Source organism: Puma concolor, chromosome B1 (genome assembly GCF_028749965.1).
Source record: "Puma concolor isolate L17-30 chromosome B1, mPumCon1.1.hap2, whole genome shotgun sequence".
In the NCBI taxonomy this organism is placed as follows: domain Eukaryota; kingdom Metazoa; phylum Chordata; class Mammalia; order Carnivora; family Felidae; genus Puma; species Puma concolor.
The window spans coordinates 16,446,394-16,473,150 of NC_141670.1; the positions used below are offsets into that span (position 1 = coordinate 16,446,394).

The 26,757-nt window shown below is 37.7% G+C and overlaps 2 protein-coding genes and 1 pseudogene across 5 annotated transcripts in view; 2 read left to right on the top strand and 1 right to left on the bottom strand.

Annotated features, from left to right (window-relative positions):
• The window catches only part of CFAP96 (cilia and flagella associated protein 96), a 521,342-nt gene that overhangs the window by 31,600 nt on the left and 462,985 nt on the right, over positions 1 to 26,757 (top strand). The window lies entirely within an intron of this gene.
• Positions 343 to 24,820, bottom strand: CCDC110 (coiled-coil domain containing 110). The gene is made up of 7 exons (XM_086703203.1): positions 24,709 to 24,820; positions 24,270 to 24,374; positions 5,510 to 5,565; positions 5,179 to 5,244; positions 3,582 to 3,692; positions 724 to 2,839; positions 343 to 416 (listed from the first exon to the last, which is right to left on the bottom strand). Exons 1-7 carry the CDS (start codon positions 24,716 to 24,718, stop codon positions 367 to 369), a joined length of 2,514 nt encoding a protein of 837 aa, XP_086559329.1. The 5' UTR covers positions 24,719 to 24,820; the 3' UTR covers positions 343 to 366.
• On the top strand, positions 19,239 to 20,245 carry LOC112870046 (ubiquitin-ribosomal protein eS31 fusion protein pseudogene; annotated as a pseudogene).

Consider the following 26,757-nt stretch of genomic DNA (forward strand, 5'->3'; position numbering starts at 1 on the left):
ACTGCTGTGTGACCCTTTTCATGTTGCCTATAGGGATTGGGGCTTGGAGAATCGACGCGAAAGTGCTGGTGTTCTGGCTACTGCTATTGCTGTAACAAACTGTCCTTTATCTCTGACACAGGACTTTCATGTCTTCCACTGGAACCCATAAAACTGTCAGATTAACATTAGCTTACAAGTTCAGTAAAATCTCAAGGCTGTTCACAGTTCTTGACAATATAAAAATATATACCTAATTCCAGTTTCTAATTAAAAATTACCCTAATCAATTACAAGGTAATTATAAACCTATATAAAAGTGAATTTATAGCAATTTTGTGGAAAAAAGGACTGGACAAAGGATTTTGAAATAATCATTTTAGAAATTTATTTACATATCTTGGATGGAAGCAATTGATACACTTGACTTGGATTTCCTGGGGGGAAAAAGAATTTTTTAAGGTGGGAGTGCCAAGTATACTTCAGAAAACAAAATAAAAAATCTTGCTCCCTGCTTTGTGCATATACAATGTATAGAAATAATATAAGTAAAATAACAACATGACTTTTATCAAAAGAGCAAAATTCCTAAATTCCACTGTATAATAAATTGGATACAGATCTTATAAGACTGAATTGTATTTATCTTAAAAGTTTCCTTCTTATTACTGAACTCTGGCTAGTGCCCAGTAGGTGAAAAAAATCTTATACACGTCTCTACTAATCCACCACAATATTACATACCTTTCAAATCAGGAGCCAAAGGCCTACTCCTAGAGCCAGAAATGTCTTCATAAATATCATACTTTTCAAAATGGAGTTTCTCTCTTCTTGAAATATAACCCATTTTTGATAGGTCACTCTGTTGACTACAGATTTTTTCACTTAGATTTAAATATTCTCTTTGAAGATTCCGCATCTCAAATTCCAAGGTATCCCTTTCATTTTCTATACTTCTTACATAGTTTTCTAAAAGTATTTTGTCTTCTGCAAGTCTACTGATGCTATTCTCAAATTTTATATTTTCTTGACCATGTTTTTTTAGTTCTTCTTTTAGAATCTGATTATCTGTTTTAATTTCCATTACCATTTTTGATAACATTTCACATTCATTGCCCATTTCTGACAAACTATTCTTATAAATACTTGCTTCTGATTTTGCATTTTTAATTTCTATCAGAAAATTCTCTTCTGCAGTAGATTGGTATTTTTGAATATTCTCAATTTCTCTTTCCATCATTTGTCTAGCAGCAATAGATTCTTGTAATGTTTTTTCGAGATTAAGTTTTTCATTTTTAACTGTTTCTATTATTTGAAAAAGTGTCTCTTGTTCAGTTTTTGCCAATATTTCCTTCTCTTTTAGCTGCATTATCTCTAGTTGGTTTTCCTTCAGTTCATTTTCAAGCGAGCTTCTTTCCTTTAAAAGCTGGTATGTCTTTTTCTCTAGCATTTCCTTTTCTTCTTGTATCAATAGAATATTTGTTTTCATTGATTCCATTTCTATACTCATACGATTATTTTCATTATTGACCATGGCCATATCATTTTGAGTTTTGTGTTCTTTGCTTTTTAGTTGATCTAATGTTTGTATCATTTGTTGCTTCTCCAAAGAAAGTTGATTGTTGTTTTCCTCTAGAGTTTTATTTTGTCCTATGAGAACATTATATTTACCAATTATTTTTTTCAATTCTTTAAGACATTCTTTACCATCTTCTTCTTTTTTAATTAACTTGGACTGAATAGTGTTCTTTTCTTCAACCAAATTCTTAAGTTGCTTTTCATATATTTCGATTTTCTGTATTAGAGATTGTGTGGTAAAGACAAGAGGTTTTATTTTGGTCTTAAGGGTTAGATTTTTATTCTCCAGTTCTGTTACCTTTTTTTGTATCTGCACAGACTCTTTTAGGTAATTCTGTAAGTACTGAATTTTTGCAACACACTGCTCAGTAACAGAATTGACTTTGGATGTTTTCTCATTTTCAAATATTATTGGCCCTTGTTTTATTACTAACGGTTGCATTTCTTTGTCTTTTATTTCATATTTTGTTGAGTCAGAGAATGGCAGTGTATGTCTTAGAGCTCTGGAATGGAATTTTAAATCTGTAATATTCTTGCCAGTGATAGGAATTTCTTTACTGTTTTTCTCATTTCTCTTTCCCCTGTGTATTTCACTCTTAGATAATTTTTTACATTTCCTGCAAAAATTCACATGGAATTTTGACACTGTTTCCCTGAGTGGGAGTAATTTGTTTACTAATGCCTCTAATTCAGAAATTCTCTTTGATTTCATATCTTCATTTAAGTTACTTTCTATATTTTCTTCCTTAATAAAATTATTTTTTTCTTTGTGAATTGAAGACAGTTCATATTTACCATTGCTTGGAACATTTCTTTCAGTTTTTAAAGTTTGAAGTTCATTTGTAAGTGCCAGTTCTCTATCATGTGACTTTTGTAGCTCTTCCTTCATTTGTTTGATAGAATGGCAGATATCATCTAAGTTTTCACAAAATCTGTGCTTGAGAAAAGGCTCGGTAATTTTGGATTTATCCAGAATTACTGTATCAGCTTGAGACATCACATTTTGAGGTACATTAGGTAGAAAATTATAAAGATTACTATAATTTTTCAACATGTCAGAATTTTCTGAAGGATTCATAATTATGTTTGAAGGTGAATTGTCTGTTGAAGTTCTCAGAGTTAATACGTCCTTGAAATTTATCTGGGATGTCATATCTATACCTTGAGAGAGACTGTTAACACTATCACTGCTGAATTTTTCTTCCATTGAATGAATAGCGTTAGACTCCTCAAAAGGATGAATTTTCTCCATAGAAAGGATTTCTTCTTGATTCTCTATAGGCTAGTGACAATAAAAAGCACACTGTAAATGTATTATCATTTACCACATTACCAGCAAATCAAGAAAATATTTTGTGGAGGATTTGCTTTTATAACCAAAATGAACATTTTATCCATTTCTACAGCAAAGAAACCTAACAAATATGATTAATTTTCTCTAGAAAAAGCTAACAACAGTTATTTTGAGATCTGTAACTCTGGTCTTCACAATTTGCTTAGAAATTGCGCTTATTTCCTCAGAGGGTGACATACATGGGCCAACCCCTCAATTTCAGAAATAGAAATTTAGAATCCTTCAAGAGGCCATCATAGATCAATGGGGAAGATAGAAGCAATAGGTCAAATGCAGTAGGTAGTTTAAGGGAAATGAATATTTCCACTTCTGGGCTGTTGGTCAACCTTTGCATTTCCTATTTTGGATGATTCTAGGGCTGTGACTATTCTAGAAGTGCTAGTTCTAATCAGCGTAGACAGAGTGACTCTCGTTCCAGCTTGTTTCTAGGGAATTCACCTCAGGTCTAGGTCAATCCTACTAAAAGTAGAACAATTCCTAAGTGGATAGAAACGCTAAAAAAACCTGCCTTGTATTTCAGTTTACTTGGGAATCTTTTAGGTATTCCTTGGCCCCACAAAGTCCATTTGCCCCACGAAGAAGGTAAGAATGTAAAGGGGAAGATAAACTGGTTGTAGTAACATTTTTGAAGTACCTAAATAGAGAAGTAGTTTTGAACAGAATAACATACCAAAGCTTTTTCAAGGCGTGTTCCGAATACTAGATTTTTTTCTGAGTTAAATTGTGGGTTTTCTACTTCAATAATACTTTTGTTCAAGATTTCACTGATTTCGGACTGTACCTTTAAAAGATAAATTGATCATGTTAGAATTTGATTTCAGATTTAGAAACTTATGAATGTATAGCAATAACAGATACTATGATACCTTTAAATTTCCTGCACATAAAAATTCTTTTCATTCATATAATGTAATTTATTATAATCTCTGTTATTAAAGGAATTTTTAAGAAAATTATACCTTTATTATATGATAAACAGAAAAAATTTAGTAAAGCAATAAAATTTTATGAACAATATTCAAGTAATTTTGGATGCTTGAGTTTTACATTGTTGAATAAAGCAGAGACTTTTGATCTCTGTCCTCAGAATAGAATCCATTCTGTCACTCAGGAGCAGTTTATCTTCTCTTTCCATTTCCTTGCAGTTGCTTTTAGTACAAGAATATTAGGATGAAGTTTATATTAGGTCTTTAGTGAATATGTGTTGTGTTAAGCACCACCAGTATCCATACCCTATCCTCTGTAAATACTGTCCCTTATTTGTTCTGGATAAAGTCCCACGAGCCTTTGGTGATCCCACTTCCAGCTGCATGTGACCGAGAGCTAACCAGTCTGAACACTGCCTCCCTTTGAACAGGGATTGGCTCAGGCATTGCATATGACCCAATCTGGGGCAGCCAAGTCAGGCCAAGAACCTTAGGAAAAACTGTTAAGAGAGAAAAGCATCATCTCTTCTCCAACTGGAATCTGGGAGGATAAAAGCCTGGAACTTCTAGCAGCTCTTTTGCTTCAGACATGAAGTCTGAAAATCCATTACAGTGGAAAGCAGAACCAAAATAAGGAGAGTTGTTCCTTATGACATAAGTCCTTATCATATGGATTAAGCCATCCTCAGGTGAACCGTTCCCAGGCTCTTCAGTTATGTGTGCTCATCAAGTACACTTTTTCCCTAAGTCAGTTTGAGTTAGATTTCACATCACTTATAATGAGAGTTCCTATTTGTAGACTGTATATAGGTAGCACTTTAAACATACATGTTTTTAAAAAATCGGCGAGTACTATTTCTTTTTGACTATAGTTGACCCAAATTCAACTGTAACAGAAATAGTTCCCCTCAAACAAATTTTGAGCCTGGAATATTTGTAACCTTTTATTATATTCTTTTTTTAAATTTATTTATTTTTTTAAATTTTTAAATTTTTAAATTTTTTATTTATTTTTTAATTTTTTTTAACGTTTATTTTTGAGACAGAGAGAGACAGAGCACGAATGGGGGAGGGGCAGAGAGAGAGGGAGACACAGAATCGGAAACAGGCTCCAGGCTCTGAGCCATCAGCCCAGAGCCCGACGCGGGGCTTGAACTCACGGACCGTGAGATCGTGACCTGAGCTGAAGTCGGACGCTTAACTGACTGAGCCACCCAGGCGCCCCACCTTTTATTATATTCTAACATAAACTAATCAGTTGGATAATGATCATTAGCTTACAAATGTGGAGTGGTATCTTAAGTTTGGCTATTTCCCATATAGAGATTAAAAGAAACATACCATGCTAACATTCTGTAAAGTCTGTATTCGGAGAGCCTGAAATGATTCCAGTTGATGCTGAAGGGCCTATAACAAACATGTGTGAAACTGATCAGTTTTGAAACTGTTATTACTTCTTTTTATATGTATCCCCCAAAGTTGCCTATTTCCAGAAAGGATCACATGAGGGTCAGAGGACTCACATTCTTAGTCATTCTTGCCAATTCTCCAATCCATTTTCATGGAGATTTTTGTGGAAGACCCATGTGCATTTAGGAAATATTTATTCTGAAAAAGATCAGCCTTTACATAGATATTTGGAGAAAATAAGATGAAATGAAAATGAACTTACTTTCAATGCTGATTGTGGTTGGATTTGATTTTCTGATTCCGATATGCAGCCATATTCTAAAAATCAAAATTGAAAAACCATGTGATCTAATTCTTAAGTTTTTTTAAAACAATTGTGATGCAAAATAGCCTCCTAACTTTCTTGGATAGTGAGACAGAGATAATGAGAAGTTTGATGTTCACCTTAAGAAGAACCCAATGTTAGTCACTTAATAAAGTCAAATAATTTTTGCTTGACTTAAAATGCCTTCTGGAGGTTATAAATAGTGGTTTTATTTTCTTTCTGTATTTATTTATTTATTTATTTATTTATTTATTTATTTATTTAATTTTTAAAAATTTACATCCAAATTAGTTAGCATATAGTGAAACAGTGATTTCAGGAGTAGATTCCTTAATTTCCCTTACCCATTTAGCCCATCCGCCCTCCCACAACCCCTCCAGTAACCCTCTGTTTGTTCTCCATATTTATGAGTCTCTTATGTTTGTCCCCTTCCTGTTTTTATATTATTTTTGTTTCCCTTCCCGTATGTTCATCTGTTTTGTCTCTTAAAGTCTTCATATGGGTGAAGTCATATGATTTTTGTCTTTCTCTGACTAATTTCACTTAGCATAATACCCTCCAGTTCCATCCATGTAGTTGTAAATGGCAAGATTTCATTCTTTTTGATTGCCAAGTAATAGTCCATTGTGTATGTATGTATGTGTATATGTATGTATGTGTGTATATATATATATTTGGGCTCTTTCCATACTTTGGCTATTGTTGGTAGTGCTGCTATAAACATGGGGGTGCATGTGTCCCTTCGAAACAGCACACCTATATCCTGTGGATAAATGCCTAGTAGTGCAGTTGCTGGGTTGTAGGGTAGTTCTATTTTTAATTTTTTGAGGAACCTCCATACTGTTTTCCAGAGTGGCTGCACCAGCTTGCGTTCCCATGGTTTTACTTTTATAATAGGCCATTAACGTGTAATGCCAAACTTGGAACTCTCAAAAACAAATATTTTTGTTTCTGCAATGTAAACTGCATTAAAAAAAAAAAAACAAAAACAACTAATGATCCTGTTATGGGAGACCTTTCACAAAGTACTGTATAGGTCTCTGTCTGTGAAATGGCCATGTGATGTTTTTCCTCCTTACCATGGAAAACAAAATGGATTAACAAAGCATAATTTTTGTCATGCCTTTAAGCAAGGTACTATAAAGATCTATGTATACCTTCCTAGGAAATAGATTATAGATCTGTAACAGGAGAGACTATAAACTGCAGATTTCCTGACATGCATCCTTCTTTATCCAAATAGGCTTTTAGCTTGCTTTGTAAATTTTTATTAAAGACTTTTAAAAATATTCAGCGTCCCAAATGAAGTGAGAGTTATGATAGAATGCTCCTCTAGGATGACAATTTCTGCCCTAAGAGAAGGTTTTAAAAGAGGTCAGCACATCTCTCCTTCAAATGACAGTCTACCAGATGTCATAGGAGCTGGTTGCAAAGTATAGGCACCCCTCTTATCTGCCATCTGGCCCTCATCACTGAGAGAGCAACTCTGGTTCAGAGTCTTGAGCCATTTCGCCAATTAAAGACTCCCACCTTCATCAGAAGGCAGAGGAGGACAGCAAGTCCTCTAGATATTGCTGAACTTTGCATTTTACTAGGAATAAAATGGTAGTCTGAAATGTTTATCTCAGAGACATTAAAAAAAAACAAAAACCAAACTCAGATGAGATCAGACTAATGCAGCAAGGCACCCCCAATTTTTTCAGACTCAAGGACAACTTCTAATGACCTCAAATAGATAAAAATTCAAATCAAAAAGCATATTTTACCTAGAATCCCATTGCCCAGAATTAACCGTTAGGAATTTTAGGTACCCTCCCTTCAGTCAGCTGTCTATGCATATATGCAGGAAAAAAGAAATGATTTTAGAACAGTGGGATATTATACATTTTACTTTGATAAATGGTATTACATTTATGTTTAAGAGAATAAAGAAAACTGCAAATAGTTGAAGTTATCACTAGTATTCAATTTTTTTTCACTACATGAAAGATTATTTCCTATGAGATCCCTCTGAGCTAATGGAAATATATCACAAGAAGGACTAAGAGATTGGAATTTTTATTTAAAAAAATTTTTTTTCAACGTTTATTTATTTTTGGGACAGAGAGAGACAGAGCATGAACGGGGGAGAGGCAGAGAGAGAGGGAGACACAGAATCGGAAACAGGCTCCAGGCTCCGAGCCATCAGCCCAGAGCCTGACGCGGGGCTCGAACTCACGGACCGCGAGATCGTGACCTGGCTGAAGTCGGACGCTCAACTGACTGCGCCACCCAGGCGCCCCTGGAATTTTTATTTTTTAAATAACATTCATTTCCATTGTATTCAGTATTGAGTTACTCCCTGCCAAGAAAGGAAGTAAATGATGAGAAAATTAGCATTATACTTGCTCTCACATTTACTCCCTACTTTTCATGATATTTGTTCATTATATTATTTTCACACTGTGATGTTTTATGATGTTTTACATTTTACTATGTGACTATGATTTCCACAGAGCTAAACACAAAGATAGGACATTATTATTGTAAATATTTTCAGCCTTCAACTTTATTCTTGATGGATTTACTGTCCAAAATTCCATCTCCTTTCTGCATCAGTAGGGCCAGCCTCCCTTTTCCGCATGGATTTCCTTTGTTTCAGTTAGGAGGACTTGCAAATTCAAGGCAAAGTACAGGATTTCTTTTGCTAAAACCAAGTAAGAAATACTGGGTCAAAATAAATTTAGAGACTTACTGAAGGGATATAACAAATGTAAGTTTTTAAAGAAAGAATGTGGGATTCATATAGTGGTTCTACATATATTTGCTTCCCTCCATCTCTTCCTTCTTTTTTGACCACAGTATGATTGCAGTATGATTGCTTCTTTTAATGTAGGTCAGTGTAACCTGAGCAGCTCTGCTCAGAATTTGTTTTCTTTGACATAATGTAGATGTTTTCTCTTGACATCCTTCCCAGAGTCCAATGGTCTATTCCTCTGAGATACAGTTTTAGGGCCAGTGTGTTTTCCTACCCATTTTCTGTAGCCTAAAAATTAGGTGTTGAGGTCTGGGGTAAGAGAGATCATTTGGAGCTGTGTGAAGCCTTTGCTGGAGGATGTGATCTCTGCTGTTTTGTTGTTATTATTCTCTGAGACTACTTAGAAATCTATAGGAGATATATCCTGTTACCCTAAGGAGATATTCTCTTGATTGGGATTATTTCCTTAATTCAGTACAGAGTCCTGGAACTAGGACTGCCACATAAGACCGTACAGGTTGTTCACTACACAAGAGCTCCTGGCCAGAAGATATATGTGGGCTGAAATGTGTCCCATGTTCCACTACAGTCAGCTAACCAGTACCCTATTTGGGTTTGCATATACCTAGAGTTTGGTTATACCTTTCTCTAATCCACACAGAGGCACCCCATGAGCTAGTGGCAGCCCTACTCCTAACTTCTTTCATTAGAGCAAAGTAAGCCCCTGTTGATCAGTGTCCAGGTTTACTCATCTATCTTCCCAGCTGCTCCTCTGTACCCACCCAAACCCCAATCAGCAGAAAGGAAGACACAGGTATTTCCTCTTTTTGTATCCACATTTGGAGTGGGAGAGGCATTAATGAATATTTTCAGGATTTGACTTGTTTTATTCTAAAAGTCAGAAGCAGTATTAGAAGGTAGCCTGTACTTTGCCTTGCCAGCATCTTCTGTTTTTATCTTTGGCCTCTATTTTCCAATTTCCTTCTTCAGGTGCTGCTGGTGAAGTTTTTGCTGGTTTTCTATTTTGTTGTTGTTACTGATCTTTTCATTTGGTGCTGGGGCAAGGAGGTCTGGGATCTTCCTTGGCTCTAAAATCTCTATGTGAAAGTCTAGAATAATTTTTATAAGTTAGTGATTTAGCTTTTTTGTTTCACATTTAGTGATTCATTCCTTCAACATCACTCATTCAAGTATTGAGTGTCCAATGTGTGGTATTCTGTTGTAGGTAAATACTAAGGACACAGCAATGAATAAGACAACCAAGGCTCCTGTGGTCATGGTGCTTCCATTCTGGAGAATGAACAGGAAAAAAAAAAAAAAAGAAAGAAAAAAAGAAACAAGATACTTACAAATAGGGATAAATAACACAAAGAGGATAGGCTAATGTGACAGGGAGGATGGGGACAGCAGTGGAGAGAGTGCTTAGCAGAGACCTATCTCGTCACATGAGTTTTTAGCTGGGATTCCCATATGATAAGAAAAGGCCATCCATGTGAATATCTATAGGAAGAGATTCAGAACAGAGGACATGGCAAGATCCTGAAGCAGAATATGTTTATCTGTGTTTACAGAACAGAAATAAAGTCAATATGGCCTCAGCTTAATGAGCAGATAGAAGCCCGGTATGGTTAGAGGTGAGAGGGGGAGACAGGAATAGATTATGTAGGAACTTGTGGGCCAACCCGAGTGGTTTTGCTTTTATTTTAAGTGAAATGGGAAACTTTGAAAGGTTTCAATCAGAAGAATGATTTGATCTGAAAAGAAACATTTATAGGTCACTCTGCCACATGATAATGGGTTATAAGGTGGCAATTGCAGGGCTACTGCAGTAATCCAAGTGAGAGACAAAGGTATCTTAGACTAGAATGGCAGAGGGGAACATGGAAAAAAATAGGTTGATTTAGAATAGATTCTGGGTATAAAACCAGCAGCATTGCTGGGGTATTAAATGTAGCCAGAAGAGAGGAAGAAAGGATGACTCCTGGGTTTTTGGTGAGAACAGATGGATGATGAATGATGGTGTTATTTACTAAAATGGAAAAGAATAGAGTAGGGAGATTTTTTAGGGAAAATTTTTATACATGTTAAAATTAAGTTTTCTATTAGACATCAAAGTGGACATCCATAGGCAGTGGGATATTCCTGTCTCTGATTCAGGGGAATTGTTATGAACACTATTGGAAAATACAGGTGTCACTACTGGCCTAGACAAGGGAAGTTTCTGTGCAGTGACAGGCACAAATGCCCAAATGAAGTGGCTAGAGAGAATGGAATGTAAAGGTTTGTGGGCACTGAATATAGGCAGCTGTTTTTGAATTTTACTGTGGAAAGAAATAGAGTGCCTAGTGGAATAGGGTGTATGCATGTTAGAAGTGATGTGAAGGTCAAGAAGAATTTTTTAACCATGGGAGATTTTAACATGCCTGCTTGCTGCTGGAATCATGTAGTAGAAAGGGAGAAGAGTAATTCTGAAGGATGAGGGAGGCTAATTGCAGAATCTGAGTACTTGAGAATTCCAGGAGAGCTTTGATAAAGAGGAAATGAGCTTTGAGCAGGGGTAATTCTTCCATCGAAACTGGGGACAGCAAGAACAGGAGCAGGAAGATGGAAGAGTAGGAGGACCCTAGGCTCACCTTGTCCCACAAACACAACTAGATAATTATCATATCATCCTAACTACCCCAAAAATCAACTTAAAGACTGACAGAAAAATCTCCTTAACTAAAGGGAGAGAAGAGGCCACATTGAAGATGACAGGAAGTGTGGAAATGTGGTTTAGGGGAGAAACAGATCATGGCTGCTATACAAGGGAAGGAGACATGGTTGCTAAAAAAGAAGGGAGAGGAACACACAGGGGAATTCATAAGGAGAATGTTTCCTCAAAGCCAATGGCTTAGAAAGTGAGAGGGGTTGAATTCCATGAGTTCTTGCAACCAGTGGGGTTTAAAGCCTGGAGTTTTAAAGATCAGTAGGCTTGGTTGGGATAGAGCCCAGAGAGCACTGTGCTGCATCTAGAGAACAGGCAGACAAACAACCAGGGGACAATGTGGAAATAGCAATCTGAAGAGCGTGTGGGGCACACAGTGGGGTTATTTGCTCTTCTCAGAGCACATCCCTGAGGGGCATCATTCACAGACACCTCTCCGGGAACAAAGGAGCTGGCCGGTGCCATTTCCATCCCCTCCTACCCTTCAGCATAAACACAGAATAACCTGCAAGAAGCAGTGCAGTGCAGACACTAGCTGCCTAACTTGCTTACACCAAGTACCACCCCCTCTGCACTTCAGTGGAACTTCCATTCTCAAACATGCTTGCCTCAGTTCCAGTGCGGCAGGTCCCTCCCCCAGAAGATTAGTGCAAAACCCTGTCCACACCATGTCTCAATACAGAGAGTTTTGCAGGGTCTCAGTTCTGGTGGAGGTGGTGACAGGTCTCATTTCACAAGCAGACCAGAGCACATCTGTGAGCTAAAACTCACCACATTCAGGCCAGGGACCAAACACTGCCCACAGCATGCAAGGAGAGCCTCTGCAGATGACTGGCCTGAAGGATAGAGAAGCCAGAATGCAAAAACAGAGTGTATGCATCACACCAGAGACATTCCCTGAAGTGCCAGGCCTTGGGCACTACATGACCTCTTAAGGCCATTACTTTCAGAAGCAGGAGACATAACTGGTTTTTCTAACACAGAGAAGGCAAGAGCCTTAGATAAAATGCAAAGATGGAGGATTTGTCCCAAACGAAAGAACAAGATAAGGCCAAGGCCGGAGATCTAAGTGAAACAGATGTAAGTAACATGCCTGATTGAGAATTTAAAGCAATGATCATAAGGATACTCTCTGGGCTTGAGAGAAGAATAGAAGACGTCAGCGAGATCCTTACCACAGAGACAAAAGAGTTAAAAAATAATCAAATGAAGAGTCCAATAAACAAGATTAGAAACACCTTTGATGCAATGAACAGTAGGCTGGAAGAAGTAGAGAAATGAATTAATGACTTAGAGTAATGGAAAGTAAGCTGAACAAAAGGGAGAAAAAAGAATTGTGCAAAATGAGAATAGACTTTGGGAACGCAGTGACTCCATCAAATGTAATAACATTCATGTTATAGGAGTCCCAGAAGAAGAGCAAGCAAAGGGGGCAGAACATTTATTTGAAGAAATAATAGCTAAAAACTTCCCTAATTTGGGGAAGGAAATGATATCCAGATCCAGGAGGCACAGAGAACTCCCATCAAAATCAACAGAAAGCAGGCCAAGACATACTGTAATTAAATTTGCAAAATACAGTGATAAAAAAATCTTAAAAGCAGCAAGACAAAGAAGTCCTTAACTTACAAGGTAAAATCCAAAAGGCTAGAGGGAGATTTTTCAACAGAAACTTTGCAAATGAGAAAGGAGTGGCGTGATATATTCAAAGAGATAAATGGGAAAAATCTTCAGCCAAGAATACTCTATCCAGCAAAGCTATCATCCAGAATAGAAGGAGAGATAAAGAGTTCCCCAGACAAACAAAAACCAAAGGAATTCATGACCCCTAAATCAGCCCTGCAAGAAATATTAAAGGGGACTCTTACAGTGGAAAGGAGAGACCAAAAGTGACAGTATAAAGGTAGAAAACACAAAAGTGGTAAAAATGAATATTTCTGTAAAAATCAGTCAAGGAACTCACACCAAAGGATATAAAATATAATAATGTATCACTAAAATGTGGGGAGGAGAGGGAAAAAGAATGGGTTCTAACTTGAATGACCATCAACTTAATTTAGACTGCTATTTACAGAAAAGGTTATATACAAGCCTAATGGTAAGTATATATCAACAAGCACTAATAAACATGCAAAGAATAAAGAGAAAGAAATGTAAATATGTCACTAAAGAAAATCAACAAGCCATGAAAAAAAGACAAGAAATGATTAAGAAAATCTCCAGAAACAACCACAAAACAAGTAAAATGGCAATATAAACATATCTATCAATAATTACTTGGACTGTAAATGGACTAAAGGCTCTAGTCAAAAGATGCAGGGTGTCAGAATGGATACAAATACAAGACTTACTTATATACTGCCTGCAAGAGACTCATTTTAGATCTAAAAACACCTGCAGATTGAAAGTGAGGGGATGGAGAAACGTTTATCATATCATTATCATGGACGTCAAAAGAAAGCTGGAGTAGCAATACTGATACTTTATACAAAGTAGACTCTAAAACAAAGACTGTAATAAGATACAAAGAAGGGCATTATATAATAATGAAGTGGACAATCCAACAGGAAGATACAATCATTGTAAATATTTATGCGCCCAATATGAAAGCACCCAAATATATAAAACAATAACAACAAAACAACAACAAAAGCAATAAGGCATATAAAGGAACCAATTAACTAATTGATAATAATAGTAGGGTACTTTACATCCTCCTTATATCAATGGACAGATTAGCTAAACAGAAAATCAACAAGGAACACTGGACCAGATGGCCTTAACAGATATATTCAGAATATTCCATCCTAAAACAGCAGAATACACATTTTTTTCAAGTGCACATGAAACATTCTCTGGAATAGATCACAAACAAGTCTTAACAAATACAAAAAGATTGAAATGATACCATGCACCTTTTCTGACCACAACACTATGAAACTAGAAGTCAACCACAAGAAAAAATTTGTGAAGAGACCACAAACACATGGAGGTTAAACAACATGCTACTAAACAATGAATGAGTCAACCAGGAAATCAAAGAAGAAATTTAAAAAAAAATACATGGAAACATATGAAAATGAAAACAGAATGGCCCCAAACCTTTGGGATGCAGCAAAAGCAGTGCTACGTGGGAAGTTTATAGCAATACAGACTTACCTCAAGAAGTAAGAAAAATCTCAAATAAATAACCTAATCTAACCTAAAAAGGATAACAAACAAAGCCTAAAGCCATCTAAAGGAAGGAAATAATAAAGATTAGAGCAGAAATAAATGATATAGAAACTAAAAAGAAAAAAAAAATCAACAAAACCAGAAGATGGCTCTTTGAAAAAATCAATAGAATCGATAAACCTCTAGCAAGACTTATCAAAAAGAAAAGAGAAAGGACCCAAATAAATAAAATCACAAATAAAAGAGGGGAAATAACAACCAACACCACAGAAATACAAACAATTACAAGAGAATATTATGAAAAACTATATGCCAATAAATTGGACAACCTAGAAAAAAATGGATAAATTCCTAAGAGACATAAAGTACCAAAATTGAAACAGGAAGAAATAGAAAACTTGAACTGATAACCAGCAAAGAAATGGAATCAGTAATCAAAAAACTCTCAGCAGACAAAACTCCAGAACCAGATGGCTTCACAGGTGAATTCTGCCAAACATTTAAAAAAGAGTTAATACCTATTCTCAAATATTCCAAAAAATAGAAAAGGAAGGAAAACTTCCAAATTCATTCTATGAGGCCAGCATTATCCGATACCAAACAAGATAAAGACCACACGAAAAAGAGAACTACAGGCCAATACCCCTGATGAACATATATGCAAAAATTCTCCACAAAATACTAGCAAACCAAATCCAACAATACATTAAAAACGTCATTCATCACGATCATGTGGAATTTCTTGCTGGGTTGCAAGGGTGGTATACTATTCACAATCAATGTGAAATATCACATTAATAAAAGGATAAGAACCATATGATTATTTCAATAGATGCAGACAAAGTACAACAGCCAATCATGGTAAAAACTCTTAACAAAGTAGGTTTAGAGGGAACACACCTCAACATAATAAAGTCCATGTATGAAAACCCACAGCAAATATCATCCAAAATGGGGGAAAACTGAAAGCTTTTCCTCTATGGTCAGGAACAAGACAAGGAGGTCCACTCTCCCCACTTTTATTCAATATAGTAATGGAAATCCAGCTACAGCAATCAGAAAACAAAATGCATCCAGATGGGTAAGGAAGAAGTGAAACTTTTAGTATTTGCAGATGACATGATACTATATGTAGAAAACCTGAACGAATCCACCAAAAAACTGCTAGAACTGATCAATGAATTCAGTGAAGTTGTAGGATATAAAATCAATGCACAGAAATCTGTTGCATTTATATGCAGCAATAATGAAGCGGCAGAAAGAGAAATTAAGGAATTAATCTCATTTACAATTGCACCAAAAATAATAAGATACCTAGGAATAAACTTAACTAAAGAAGTGAGAGACCTGTACTCTGAAAACTACAAAACATTAATGAAAGACATTATAGATGACACAAAGAAATGGAAAGACATCCATGCTCATGGATTGGAAGAACAAATATTGTTAAAATGTCCATATTACCCAAAGCAATCTACACAGTTACTGCAATCCCTATTAAACTACCAAAAGCGTTTTTCACAGAACTAGAATAAACAATCTTAAAATTTGTGTGGAAGCACAAAGGACCCTGAATAGCTAAAGCAACCTTGTTAGAGAAAAGCAAAGGTGGAGGCATCACAATTCCTGACTTTAAGCTATATTACAAAACTGTAGTAATGAAAACAGTATGGTACTGACACAAAAATAGACACATATATCAATAGAACAGAATAGCAAATCCAGAAACAAACCCACAATTATATGGTCAATTAATGTTCAACAGAGCAGGAAAGAATAGCCAATGGGAAAAAGATAGTCTCTTCAACAAATGGTGTTGGGAAAAGTGGACAGCAACATGCAAAAGAATGAAACTGGACCACTTTCTTAGACCATACACAAAAATAAAATGGATTAATGATCTACATGTGAGACCTGAAACCATAAAAATCCTAGAAGAGAACACAGGTAATAACTTCTTTGACATCAGCCATGGCAACTTCTTTCTAGATATGTCTCCTGAGGCAAGAGAAACAAAATAAAAAATAAGCTGTTGGACTACATCAAAATTAAAAGCTTCTGCACAACAAAGGAAACCATTAACAAAACTAAAAGGCAGCCTACAGAATGGGAGAAGGTATTTACAAATCTCAGATATTTATATATTTGATAAAGAGCTAGTATCCAAAATATATAAAGAACTTATAAAATTCAACACCCAGAAATTAAGTAATCCAATTAAAAATGGTCAATTAACACGAATAGACATTTTCTCAAAGACAGCCAGGTGGCCAATAAAAACATGAAAAGATGCTCAACATCACTTTTCATCAGGGAAATGCAAATCAAAGCTACAGTGAGATATCACCTCACAGCTGTCAGGCTAAAATCAACAACACAAGAAACAACATGTGTTGGTGAGGATGTGGAGAAAAGGAAACAATCTTGCACTGTTGGTGGGAATGCAAACTGTTGCAGCCACTCTGGAAAACAGTATGGAGTTTCCTCAAAAGGTTAGGATCTACCCAAGATCCAGCAATCGCACTACTAGGTATTTACCTAGAATACAGAAATACTAATTCTAAGGGGTACATACACCCTGATGTTTATAGCAGTATTATCTACGATAGCCAAATTATGGAAACAGCCCAGGTGTCCGTTGATTGATGAATGGATAAAGAAAAGTGGTGTATACATATATAATAGAATATTAGCCATAAAAAAGAATGAAATATTACCATTTGCAAGGACATGGATGGAGCTAGAAACTATGCTAAGTGAAATAAGTCCAAGAAAGACCAATACCATATGATGTCACTCATATGTGGAATTTACGAAACAAAACAAAGGAGCAAAGAGGAAAAAACAAAGAGAGGCAAATCCAGAAAGAGACTCTTCACTATAGAGACAAACTGATGGTTACCAAAAGGGAGAGGGGAGGAGGATGGGTTAAATAGGTGATAGAGATTACGTTTGTGGCAACTCTGTGTGATGAGCACTGGGTGATGTATGGAAGTGTTGAATAATTATATTGTACAGCTGAAACTAATACTACACTGTATGTTAAATGAGTTTAAATAAAAACTTGAAAAGAAAAAGAAATGAGGGACAGCAGATAATATGGGTACAGAGAAGCAGGTAGGTTAGCAAAATTTAAGTTTGAGCAGGAAAGAAGGGAGTTTGGGTCTGATTGCTTCCATTTTCATGTAGTGTGAGATTATGTTAATGAGTTGAGAGCTAGTGGTGAGAGGTTTTGGAGATTAAGGAAACAAGAGTGAAATAGTTATCTTGGAGAAGGTTTGAAAAAGCATTTTCTGGGGAAGTAGTTTTTTTTTTTCCCCCTTTGTTCACATTTATTTATTTATTTATTTATTTATTTATTTATTTATTTTTTAATATATGAAATTTATTGTCAAATTGGTTTCCATACAACACCCAGTGCTCATCCCAAAAGGTGCCCTCCTCAATACCCATCACCCACCCTTTCCTCCCTCCCACCCCCCATCAACCCTCAGTTTGTTCTCAGTTTTTAACAGTCTCTTATGCTTTGGCTCTCTCCCACTCTAACCTCTTTTTTTTTTTTTTTTTCCCTTCCCCTCCCCCATGCGTTCCTGTTAAGTTTCTCAGGATCCACATAAGAGTGAAACCATATGGTATCTGTCTTTCTCTGTATGGCTTATTTCACTTAGCATCACACTCTCCAGTTCCATCCACGTTGCTACAAAAGGCCATATTTCATTTTTTCTCATTGCCACGTAGTATTCCATTGTGTATATAAACCACAATTTCTTTATCCATTCATCAGTTGATGGACATTTAGGCTCTTTCCATAATTTGGCTATTGTTGAGAGTGCTGCTATGAACATTGGGGTACAAGTGCCCCTATGCATCAGTACTCCTGTATCCCTTGGATAAATTCCTAGCAGTGCTATTGCTGGGTCATAGGGTAGGTCTATTTTTAATTTTCTGGGGAACCTCCACACTGCTTTCCAGAGCGGCTGCACCAATTTGCATTCCCACCAACAGTGCAAGAGGGTTCCCGTTTCTCCACATCCTCGCCAGCATCTATAGTCTCCTGATTTGTTCATTTTGGCCACTCTGACTGGCGCGAGGTGATACCTGAGTGTGGTTTTGATTTGTATTTCCCTGATAAGGAGCGACGCTGAACATCTTTTCATGTGCCTGTTGGCCATCCGGATGTCTTCTTTAGAGAAGTGTCTATTCATGTTTTCTGCCCATTTCCTCACTGGGTTATTTGTTTTTCGGGTGTGGAGTTTGGTGAGCTCTTTATAGATTTTGGATACTAGCCCTTTGTCCAATATGTCATTTGCAAATATCTTTTCCCATTCCGTTGGTTGCCTTTTAGTTTTGTTGGTTGTTTCCTTTGCTGTGCAGAAGCTTTTTATCTTCATAAGGTCCCAGTAATTCACTTTTGCTTTTAATTCCCTTGCCTTTGGGGATGTGTCGAGTAAGAGATTGCTACGGCTGAGGTCAGAGAGGTCTTTTCCTGCTTTCTCCTCTAGGGTTTTGATGGTTTCCTGTCTCACATTCAGGTCCTTTATCCATTTTGAGTTTATTTTTGTGAATGGTGTGAGAAAGTGGTCTAGTTTCAACCTTCTGCATGTTGCTGTCCAGTTCTCCCAGCACCATTTGTTAAAGAGACTGTCTTTTTTCCATTGGATGTTCTTTCCTGCTTTGTCAAAGATGAGTTGGCCATACGTTTGTGGGTCTAGTTCTGGGGTTTCTATTCTATTCCATTGGTCTATGTGTCTGTTTTTGTGCCATGGGGAAGTAGTTTTCTAAATAGCACTGAGATCCATGTTATGACTAAGAAGTGAGTGGTTTTCCCCTGCAATGTTCAGATGATTCAGTGAAGATAGAGAATAGGCAGAGAGTTGGATTTATCAAATTTTATTTATTTAATTTTTTAACGTTTATTTATTTTCAGGAGAGAGAGAGTGCGAGCAGGGCAGGGGTAGAGAGAGAGAGAGAGGGAGAGACATAGAATCCGAAGCAGGCTCCAGGCTCTGAGCTGTCAGCACAGAGCCTGACATGGGGCTCAAACTCACAGACTGCGAGATCATGACCTGAGCTGAAGTTGGATGCTTAACCAACTGGGCTACCCAGGGGCCCCTATCAATTTTTAAAGGCTATTAAAATAAGTTTTTGTTTTTTAAATGAGTTTCAGAGACTTTGGTTACTACTTATTTCCAAAGGAAAACTAATCTTAGAATTCAGCAATACTTAACCGCATAGAGTTATGTGATTCTAGAATTGGAAGGGAAATTACCAAAGAAGACCTGTAGAGGAAACACAATGACAGGTCATCATTTATTAAGTCCTTGCTAAACATGAAATATTGAGCGGTATGTAGACTGAGTGGAAGATATGGTCCCAGCCCTGAAGAAGCTTATACTCTATTGGGAATGCAAGAAATAGTAATCATATTATATTGAATTAAATTCTCTAGCTGTCCCATATTTAGTGTCAGAAGTGAAAAACAAGAAAACCCTGTGGGCTGGTGCATAGCTTTCCTTTCTGATCTGCCATCTGCGGTGGAATCAAGATGAAAATTTTTGTGAAAACCCTTACAGGAAAGACCATCAGTGTTGAGGTCGAACCCTCGGATACAATAGAAAGTATGAAAGCCAAGATTCAGGATAAGGAAGAAATTCCTCCTGATGAGCAGAGTTTGATCTTTGCTGGCAAGCAACTGGAAGATGGACGTACTTTGCCTGACTACAACATTCAAAAGGAGTCCACTTCATCTCGTTGAGACTCTGTGGTGGTGCTAAGAAAAGGAAGGAGACGTCTTTCACCACTCTCAAGAAGAGTAAGCATAAGAGAAAGAAGGTTAAACTGGCTGTCCTGAAATACTATAAGGTGGATGAGAATGGCAAAATCAGTCGCCTTCGTTGGAGTGCCCTTCCAATGAATGTGGTGCTGGGGTTTTTATAGCCAGCCACTTTGACAGACATTATGGCAAATGTTGTCTGACCTACTGCTTCAACAAACCCAAAGACAAGTAATTGTATATGGGTTAATAAAAGACATGAACTAAAAAAAAAAAAGAAAAGATAGTTATCAGTGAGATGGCTTTTCAGGCGATTAGAGAAATGGGGAATTTATTCTGAAACCTACAGAGGATTATGTCGTATTCAATATACAGGCACCCCTCGATTTATTGTGCTTCACAAACGTTTGTGGCAACTCTGTGTCGAGCAAGTCTATTGGTGCCATTTTCCAACAGCATCACTTACTTTGTGTCTCTGTGTCAGTTGGGTAATTCTCACTGTATTTCAAAAATCTTTGCTATTAGTATATTTGTTATGGTGATCTGTAATCTGTGACTATAACTCGCTTTAGCATTTTTTAGCCATATATATATATACATATATTTAGTGTCAGAAGTGAAAAACAAGAAAACCCCTTATATATATATAATATATATAATATATAATATATATATATATATACACACACATATATATATATAATATATATATATATATACACACACACACACCCTTTATATATAAAGTCCAACTTCGGTATTTATATATATATAAACTATAACTTGTTTAGCATTTTTAGCCATATATATGTGTGTGTGTTTGTGTGTGTGTATGTATTTATATATATATATATATGTGTGTGTGTGTGTATGTGTATATATACATACATACATATATATATGTATGTATATATATATGTATGTACATATATATATATATATATATATATATATATATATATATGTATGTATATATACACACACGAACAGTAGAGAGGTGCAGAAGGAGAGAGAGAGAATCCTAAGCAGGCTCCATGCTCAGTGCAGAAGCCCAACACAGGGCTCGATTCCACAACCCTAGGATCATGACCTGAGCCAAAATCAAGAGTCTGACATGCCTACCAACTGAGCTACCCAGGTGCCCCAATAAAATATTTTTAAATTAGGGTATGTACATTGTTTTTTTACACATAATGCTCATGTACACTTAAAAGACTACAGTAATATGAACATAACTTTTATAAGCACTGGGAAACCAAAAAATTCATTTGACTCACTTTATTTTTTTTATTTTATTTTTTTCATTTGACTTACTTTATTGTGATATTCTCTTTATTGCAATGGTCTGGAACCAAACCCACAATATCTCTGAGATATGCCTATATTAAGTGCATACTTGCAGTTAACAGACCAAGGAGAACAAATGAGTTTTTACAATGCAGCATAGTAATGCTATAATATAGGATGTTAGATACTCTGTAGTCAAAGCTTTGTAATTCTCAGGTTCAAATATGAGGTATTGCTATGACAATTCAAATTCATTCCCAGAAGCAACTGTTTTACAAAGCCTTAATGAGGTGTGACACTGTCTGCATGAGGCACTGTCACGGGAGCTACAGAGTCAGGTTGTCTGTGCTTGAATCCTGGCTTTGCGACACACTTGCTATGAGGGATAACCCTAGTTAGCATCTAGTTGGTAGGTAAAGTCCTTTGCAGAATGCATGGCACATACTAAATGCTCAAGAAGTATTTAATCACTTGTACAGAGACGAGGTTAGTAACAACATGATGATGATTTGATAGACTTAAAACTTCCAATTGCAATGGAGGGGAGAAATGGCCACTCCAGATTCTCTAATGTTTCCCATTTTGTGCAGAATAACCCCCAGATCCTTATGCAGAAATACAGTGCCCTCCTCCCCAGTTTCCTTTCTGATCCCTCTCTGCCCCTCCCCCTTATTCATTCTGCTCCCACCAACACCAGCTGTTCCTCAGACATGCAAGGCATCTTCCTACCCCAGGGCCTGCACAGTTGCTATTCTCTCTGCCTTGACTGCCCTTTCCCTAGAAAACTGCATTGGTTACTTTTTACCTCCTTCAGGTCTTTGCTCAGATGTGACCTGCCCAGTGAGGTCTCCTACCACCCTATTTAAAATGCACACTTCTCACCTCTGACAGTCTACATACTCCCCTGTTCCCTCTGTGCCTTACTTTTCTCCATGGGATTTACTCCCATCTTACACACAGTCTCCTTTGTTCCTTCCATCCGAAAGTAAGCTTCATGTGAGCAGGGATTTTGCATATTTTGTTCACTATTGGATCCTCAGCACCTAGGACAGCACTTGCTTAAAAATATTTGTTAGATGGATGAATGAATGGATGAATGAATGAAGACTTAGGTAGAACAGGGGTGCTAAAAACAACACACTGGATATCTTGAAGTTTAAAGTATATCCTTCAAATATCCATTCCAATAAATCAAAGGTTACACAGGCTAACCACTTATTCTGTTAGAATTAAAGAGACCTAAGAAATACTACACAGCTTCTTGTAACTCAGCATTATGCAAACGGGTCAACATTCTGTTGGTTAGTACTCAGGGAATGGATCACACGGTGACAATAAGGTGTAGATAGAACAGAAAAAGGGAGGGAACAAAGTCATACCTCCTAATTTTGCCATCCAAGGCAGCCCTTGACTTAGAATCTATGTTGCTGAAAACCTGCCCTTGCTAGACCCTGCACTTAGAGCCCCTATGCTTTCGAAAGATACACTATATCTCTTAAATAAGTGTATGTACTATTTTGCCTGTAACTTCATTTTTTTTAAATTTTTTTTTCAACGTTTATTTATTTTTGGGACAGAGAGAGACAGAGCATGAACAGGCGAGGGGCAGAGAGAGAGGGAGACACAGAATCGGAAACAGGGGCTCTGAGCCATCAGCCCAGAGCCTGACGCGGGGCTTGAACTCATGGACCGCGAGATCGTGACCTGGCTGAAGTCGGACGCTTAACCGACTGCACCACCCAGGCGCCCCTGTAACTTCATTTTCTATTATGCTGGGATCTTTCCCCAGAGTCCTAAATCTCACTCGTGTTAGATAACACACGAGCTTGCCAAATTAGATTACCTCAGTTTCTTCTCACCTTAAATGCTCTTTTTGAGGTAAATATTGAGCTGACGCAACCTCTAAACTCTCTGTGAAGACTCTTTCTCCCTGTTCATGTTTCCTGATTGCACAAGGATGCCTGAATATCCTCATGGATGCTGGGGCACAGAAGAGTGGACAGCTGGCAGGTCATTGCACTGTCCTGCTGGCCTCCATTGAGATGTTTACACTGGTGGTCCCTGGGCATCCAGGTGTCTTTGGTCTGGTGACATGTGGCTGCTCTAGCTTTTCTTTCAGGGACCTTGCTTGACAAGGTGTTTGGGATGGTCCTGGATTTATGAAGATGCAGAAATCCTGTCCTGACCTCATGTCACTTCTGTGTCCAGATCACCCCTATGTCACATGTGGGTTTTAGGCAACCGGGGGTCCTAACTTGGCCCATCATTCTAGATACCGCCTTCTACTCAGAGTGCTCTGCTCCTTCCCTGGCATGTCACACTGACCACCAGCCTCCTGCAAGAGGTGTGTAGGCTCCTTGGGCTTCTCTCAAGGAGTGGGAGTCCAACTTCAGTATTCTCAGTATGATACCCCTAGTTGGGTATTTACATCTTATTCATGGTTTATGTGGAGCTTGAATTATAGCTCTTTGGTTATTTCAAATATCTTCCCTATACAATATCCTGTGGTCCACACATACTTACTGTAAAAAGTAGTTCCTTTTGTTAAAATATATATCTGTTTAGCATCTGTCCAAAATATCATTCTTATTTGATATTTGGAGAAGCAGTATAGTATAATATGATGGTTAAGGCCTGGACTCTGGCACCATTCTGCTGAATACTTACTGGTTTTTTCATTTGCTGCCATGTGACCTTGGGGAGTTATTTAATCTCTGTGCCTCAGTTTCCTCACTTGTAAAATGTGGATAATGGTAGTACTTACTTCATAGGGTTGTTGTGATGATTAAATGAATATACTTAAGTGCTTGGAACACCATCTGGCACAAAGTAGGTGTGCTGTGTTACCTAGTACTTTAATAATAGTTACTGGAAGTACCTATGTCCTGGGAGTGCACCTCTTGGGCCAGTGGGTTTAGACAAGGGTACCCTTTGCCTGTAGTAAGAGGCAGAAACATTACTGCCAGTGGATGTTCTCTAATAATGTTCCCCAATGACTCCTTGGCCTTGGAGATTTCACCTGTTTCACTGCCACCACTTTCCTTTACCCGGTCAGAGGAATTTAGGATCTTGTACGCTGAGAGGAGAACGCACTCAACTTCATCCTCTTCCTCCGGATGCTTCTCTGTAACAGAACCATAATAGGTGGCTTTTAGTTTCTTTGGGAGAAGGGAGGCCAACCTTACGATTCCGGACGCAGACGCCCTAAGAGGCCACGGGAGGGCGCGCCGGAGCCACGCAGCGCGGCGGAACCTAGTGGCGCAGCTGCTGGAAGCAAAGGCTGGGCGTGGGGATGGAGGCGGTGCTTTAGTCCCGGTTGGGGGGGGGGGGGGGCGGGAGAGCAGGGGTGTGCTGCTAGTCAGGAAGTCGGCACTCCGGGACCAGCCTTGGGGGTGAACGGGTCCGGGCACCCTCCACTACCCGTCCACTTCCCATGGCCCCTCCTCTAGGACTCTTACCCGGACTCATTTCTGCTGCTCAAGTTCTCCCAACTGCCTTCCCCCGTGCATTCCGCCCCAGTAGCTTCGCGCAGGGCAGCCCGTTGCCTGGTAACCCGGCTGCGGGGCACGCGCATGGGTGGGGGTGCGGGGCGGAAGTGCGAGCTGGGGTCCGGAGTCTGGGAGCTGTGACGCCTTGCTCATCCCGCCACCCACGCGCCGAGGACAGTCGGGGTTTGCTGTGGGCTCAGGCCTGGGGCCAGTCTCACTGGGGCATTTTTCTCCCGGCTTCTGCGCTGACCAGAACTTGATCATAGTCTGACCGAAGATTGCACCTTTTGGACCAAAGCTGTGTGGACAAAGGGGAATGCTTGGAGACAGGCAAACACCTAGGAACTTTCTGTTTTTCGTATCCTGGTTTCATTGTTTATTTTGCTTCATTCCTCGTTTTTTCGACCCCTCCGCCAGAGTAGTTTCAATGTTTTGGGGGTTTGATCGATCCAAAACCAATACTGTGAAAGGACTTTTGTTTGCTATGGTTAAAAGAACACCCTGATTTCCAGTAATAATCTTAAAATAACAATGAGATGTATGAAAATGTACACATTAAAGCTGATGCAGAGGCACTGATCTCCATATGTCAAAGCAGGCTAATTTCCTGTGCACCTGGGCAAACCATTTGCAAAAGATGGATATTGTGTTGGAAACTGGAGCTCGTTCAACCAAGGACTGGTTGGTGTGGCTGCAGTCAATACTTTATGCAGAACAGAAAATGGCCCTCTTTAAGTAAAAGCTTTAAATGAATATATATTATTTATTTTGCAATAGCAACCATTCCAGATAGAATATAAAGTAATGGAAAATTCAAATTTTAAGTCACAATAAGGAATTTAAAGTTATGATATAATAATTTATTGTATAATAATTATATGTTTTGCTTTCATGGAAATGAAACTCATGATAGTCTCAATGTTTGCTTGATATACTTTCTTGTTAACAATAGGATGATCTCTAGAAAATTTTAGTCTTGTGGCATTGTAGACAATTTCAATAAATTGTGTTTTTGAGAACTTACGCTCTCCATTGATGATGGCTAGTGACAAAATTAACTTTTTCTGGAGAGCTACACATGTTTTCAGCAGTGTGTCTGTTAAATCACTACTCTAAATAATTTACAGTATTTTGAAGTGAGTATGCAGATAAAAGCTACTACAATTTATTAAGCTAATTTCTACTAATGAAATTTCCATAACAGACTATAATATCTTTCACATGACATATTAATATCCAATATTAACAATGATAATATAATGTAATGTTCTCTAATAACTCTAATTTGTCTATGTGAGATACATAGATTATGATGGCAAGTGATATTGGTTATTACACCGAAATTTCTTGGGGCTCTACCTGGGAGGATTTTGCGACACCATTTAGTATAGGATATAAAAAGCAGATGAAAAGAGTTACAATGTCAAACTCAAATTTAGCCAGTCCCCTATTCTCAGTAGAGACATACTTTAAGATACTTCCCAATCAGTCAGAAAGGTAGTTCTTTACTTAGAAGGACAGTCAACTGAGAAATTGGGTCAACAAGGCCTTTGGATTTTAAACATTTTTCTTTTGTAAACTGAATCAGATATATATAGTCACAGAAGAAAAAATAATTTGTCAGAAACATCTTGTAATTAACATAAAAAACTCCAAGTTTTTTATAAAGATTATACCAAGTTATAAAGATTAATAAATTAAGAAATAATATTAAATATAATATTAAATATAACAATATTTAAATAATAAAAATGTCTATGATATGAATGGCATCCCCTCAGAAGAGGCCCTTATGTAGGGCCTCATGCGAACAATCGCACACGGAGACCCTCTTCTCTGATCAGAGAGAACCTGAAAGCTGTAAAAATGAGGGTGGATGGTGGACACATCTCATTGGGGGGCATTCACGGCATTTGAGAATGTGTGTTGAGGAAGTCTTACCTGAATACCCAGGACCGCCTAAAACTGTTGTCACCCATCACAGCCTGTACTTGAAACTCCGTTCTGAAGTTAGCGGGT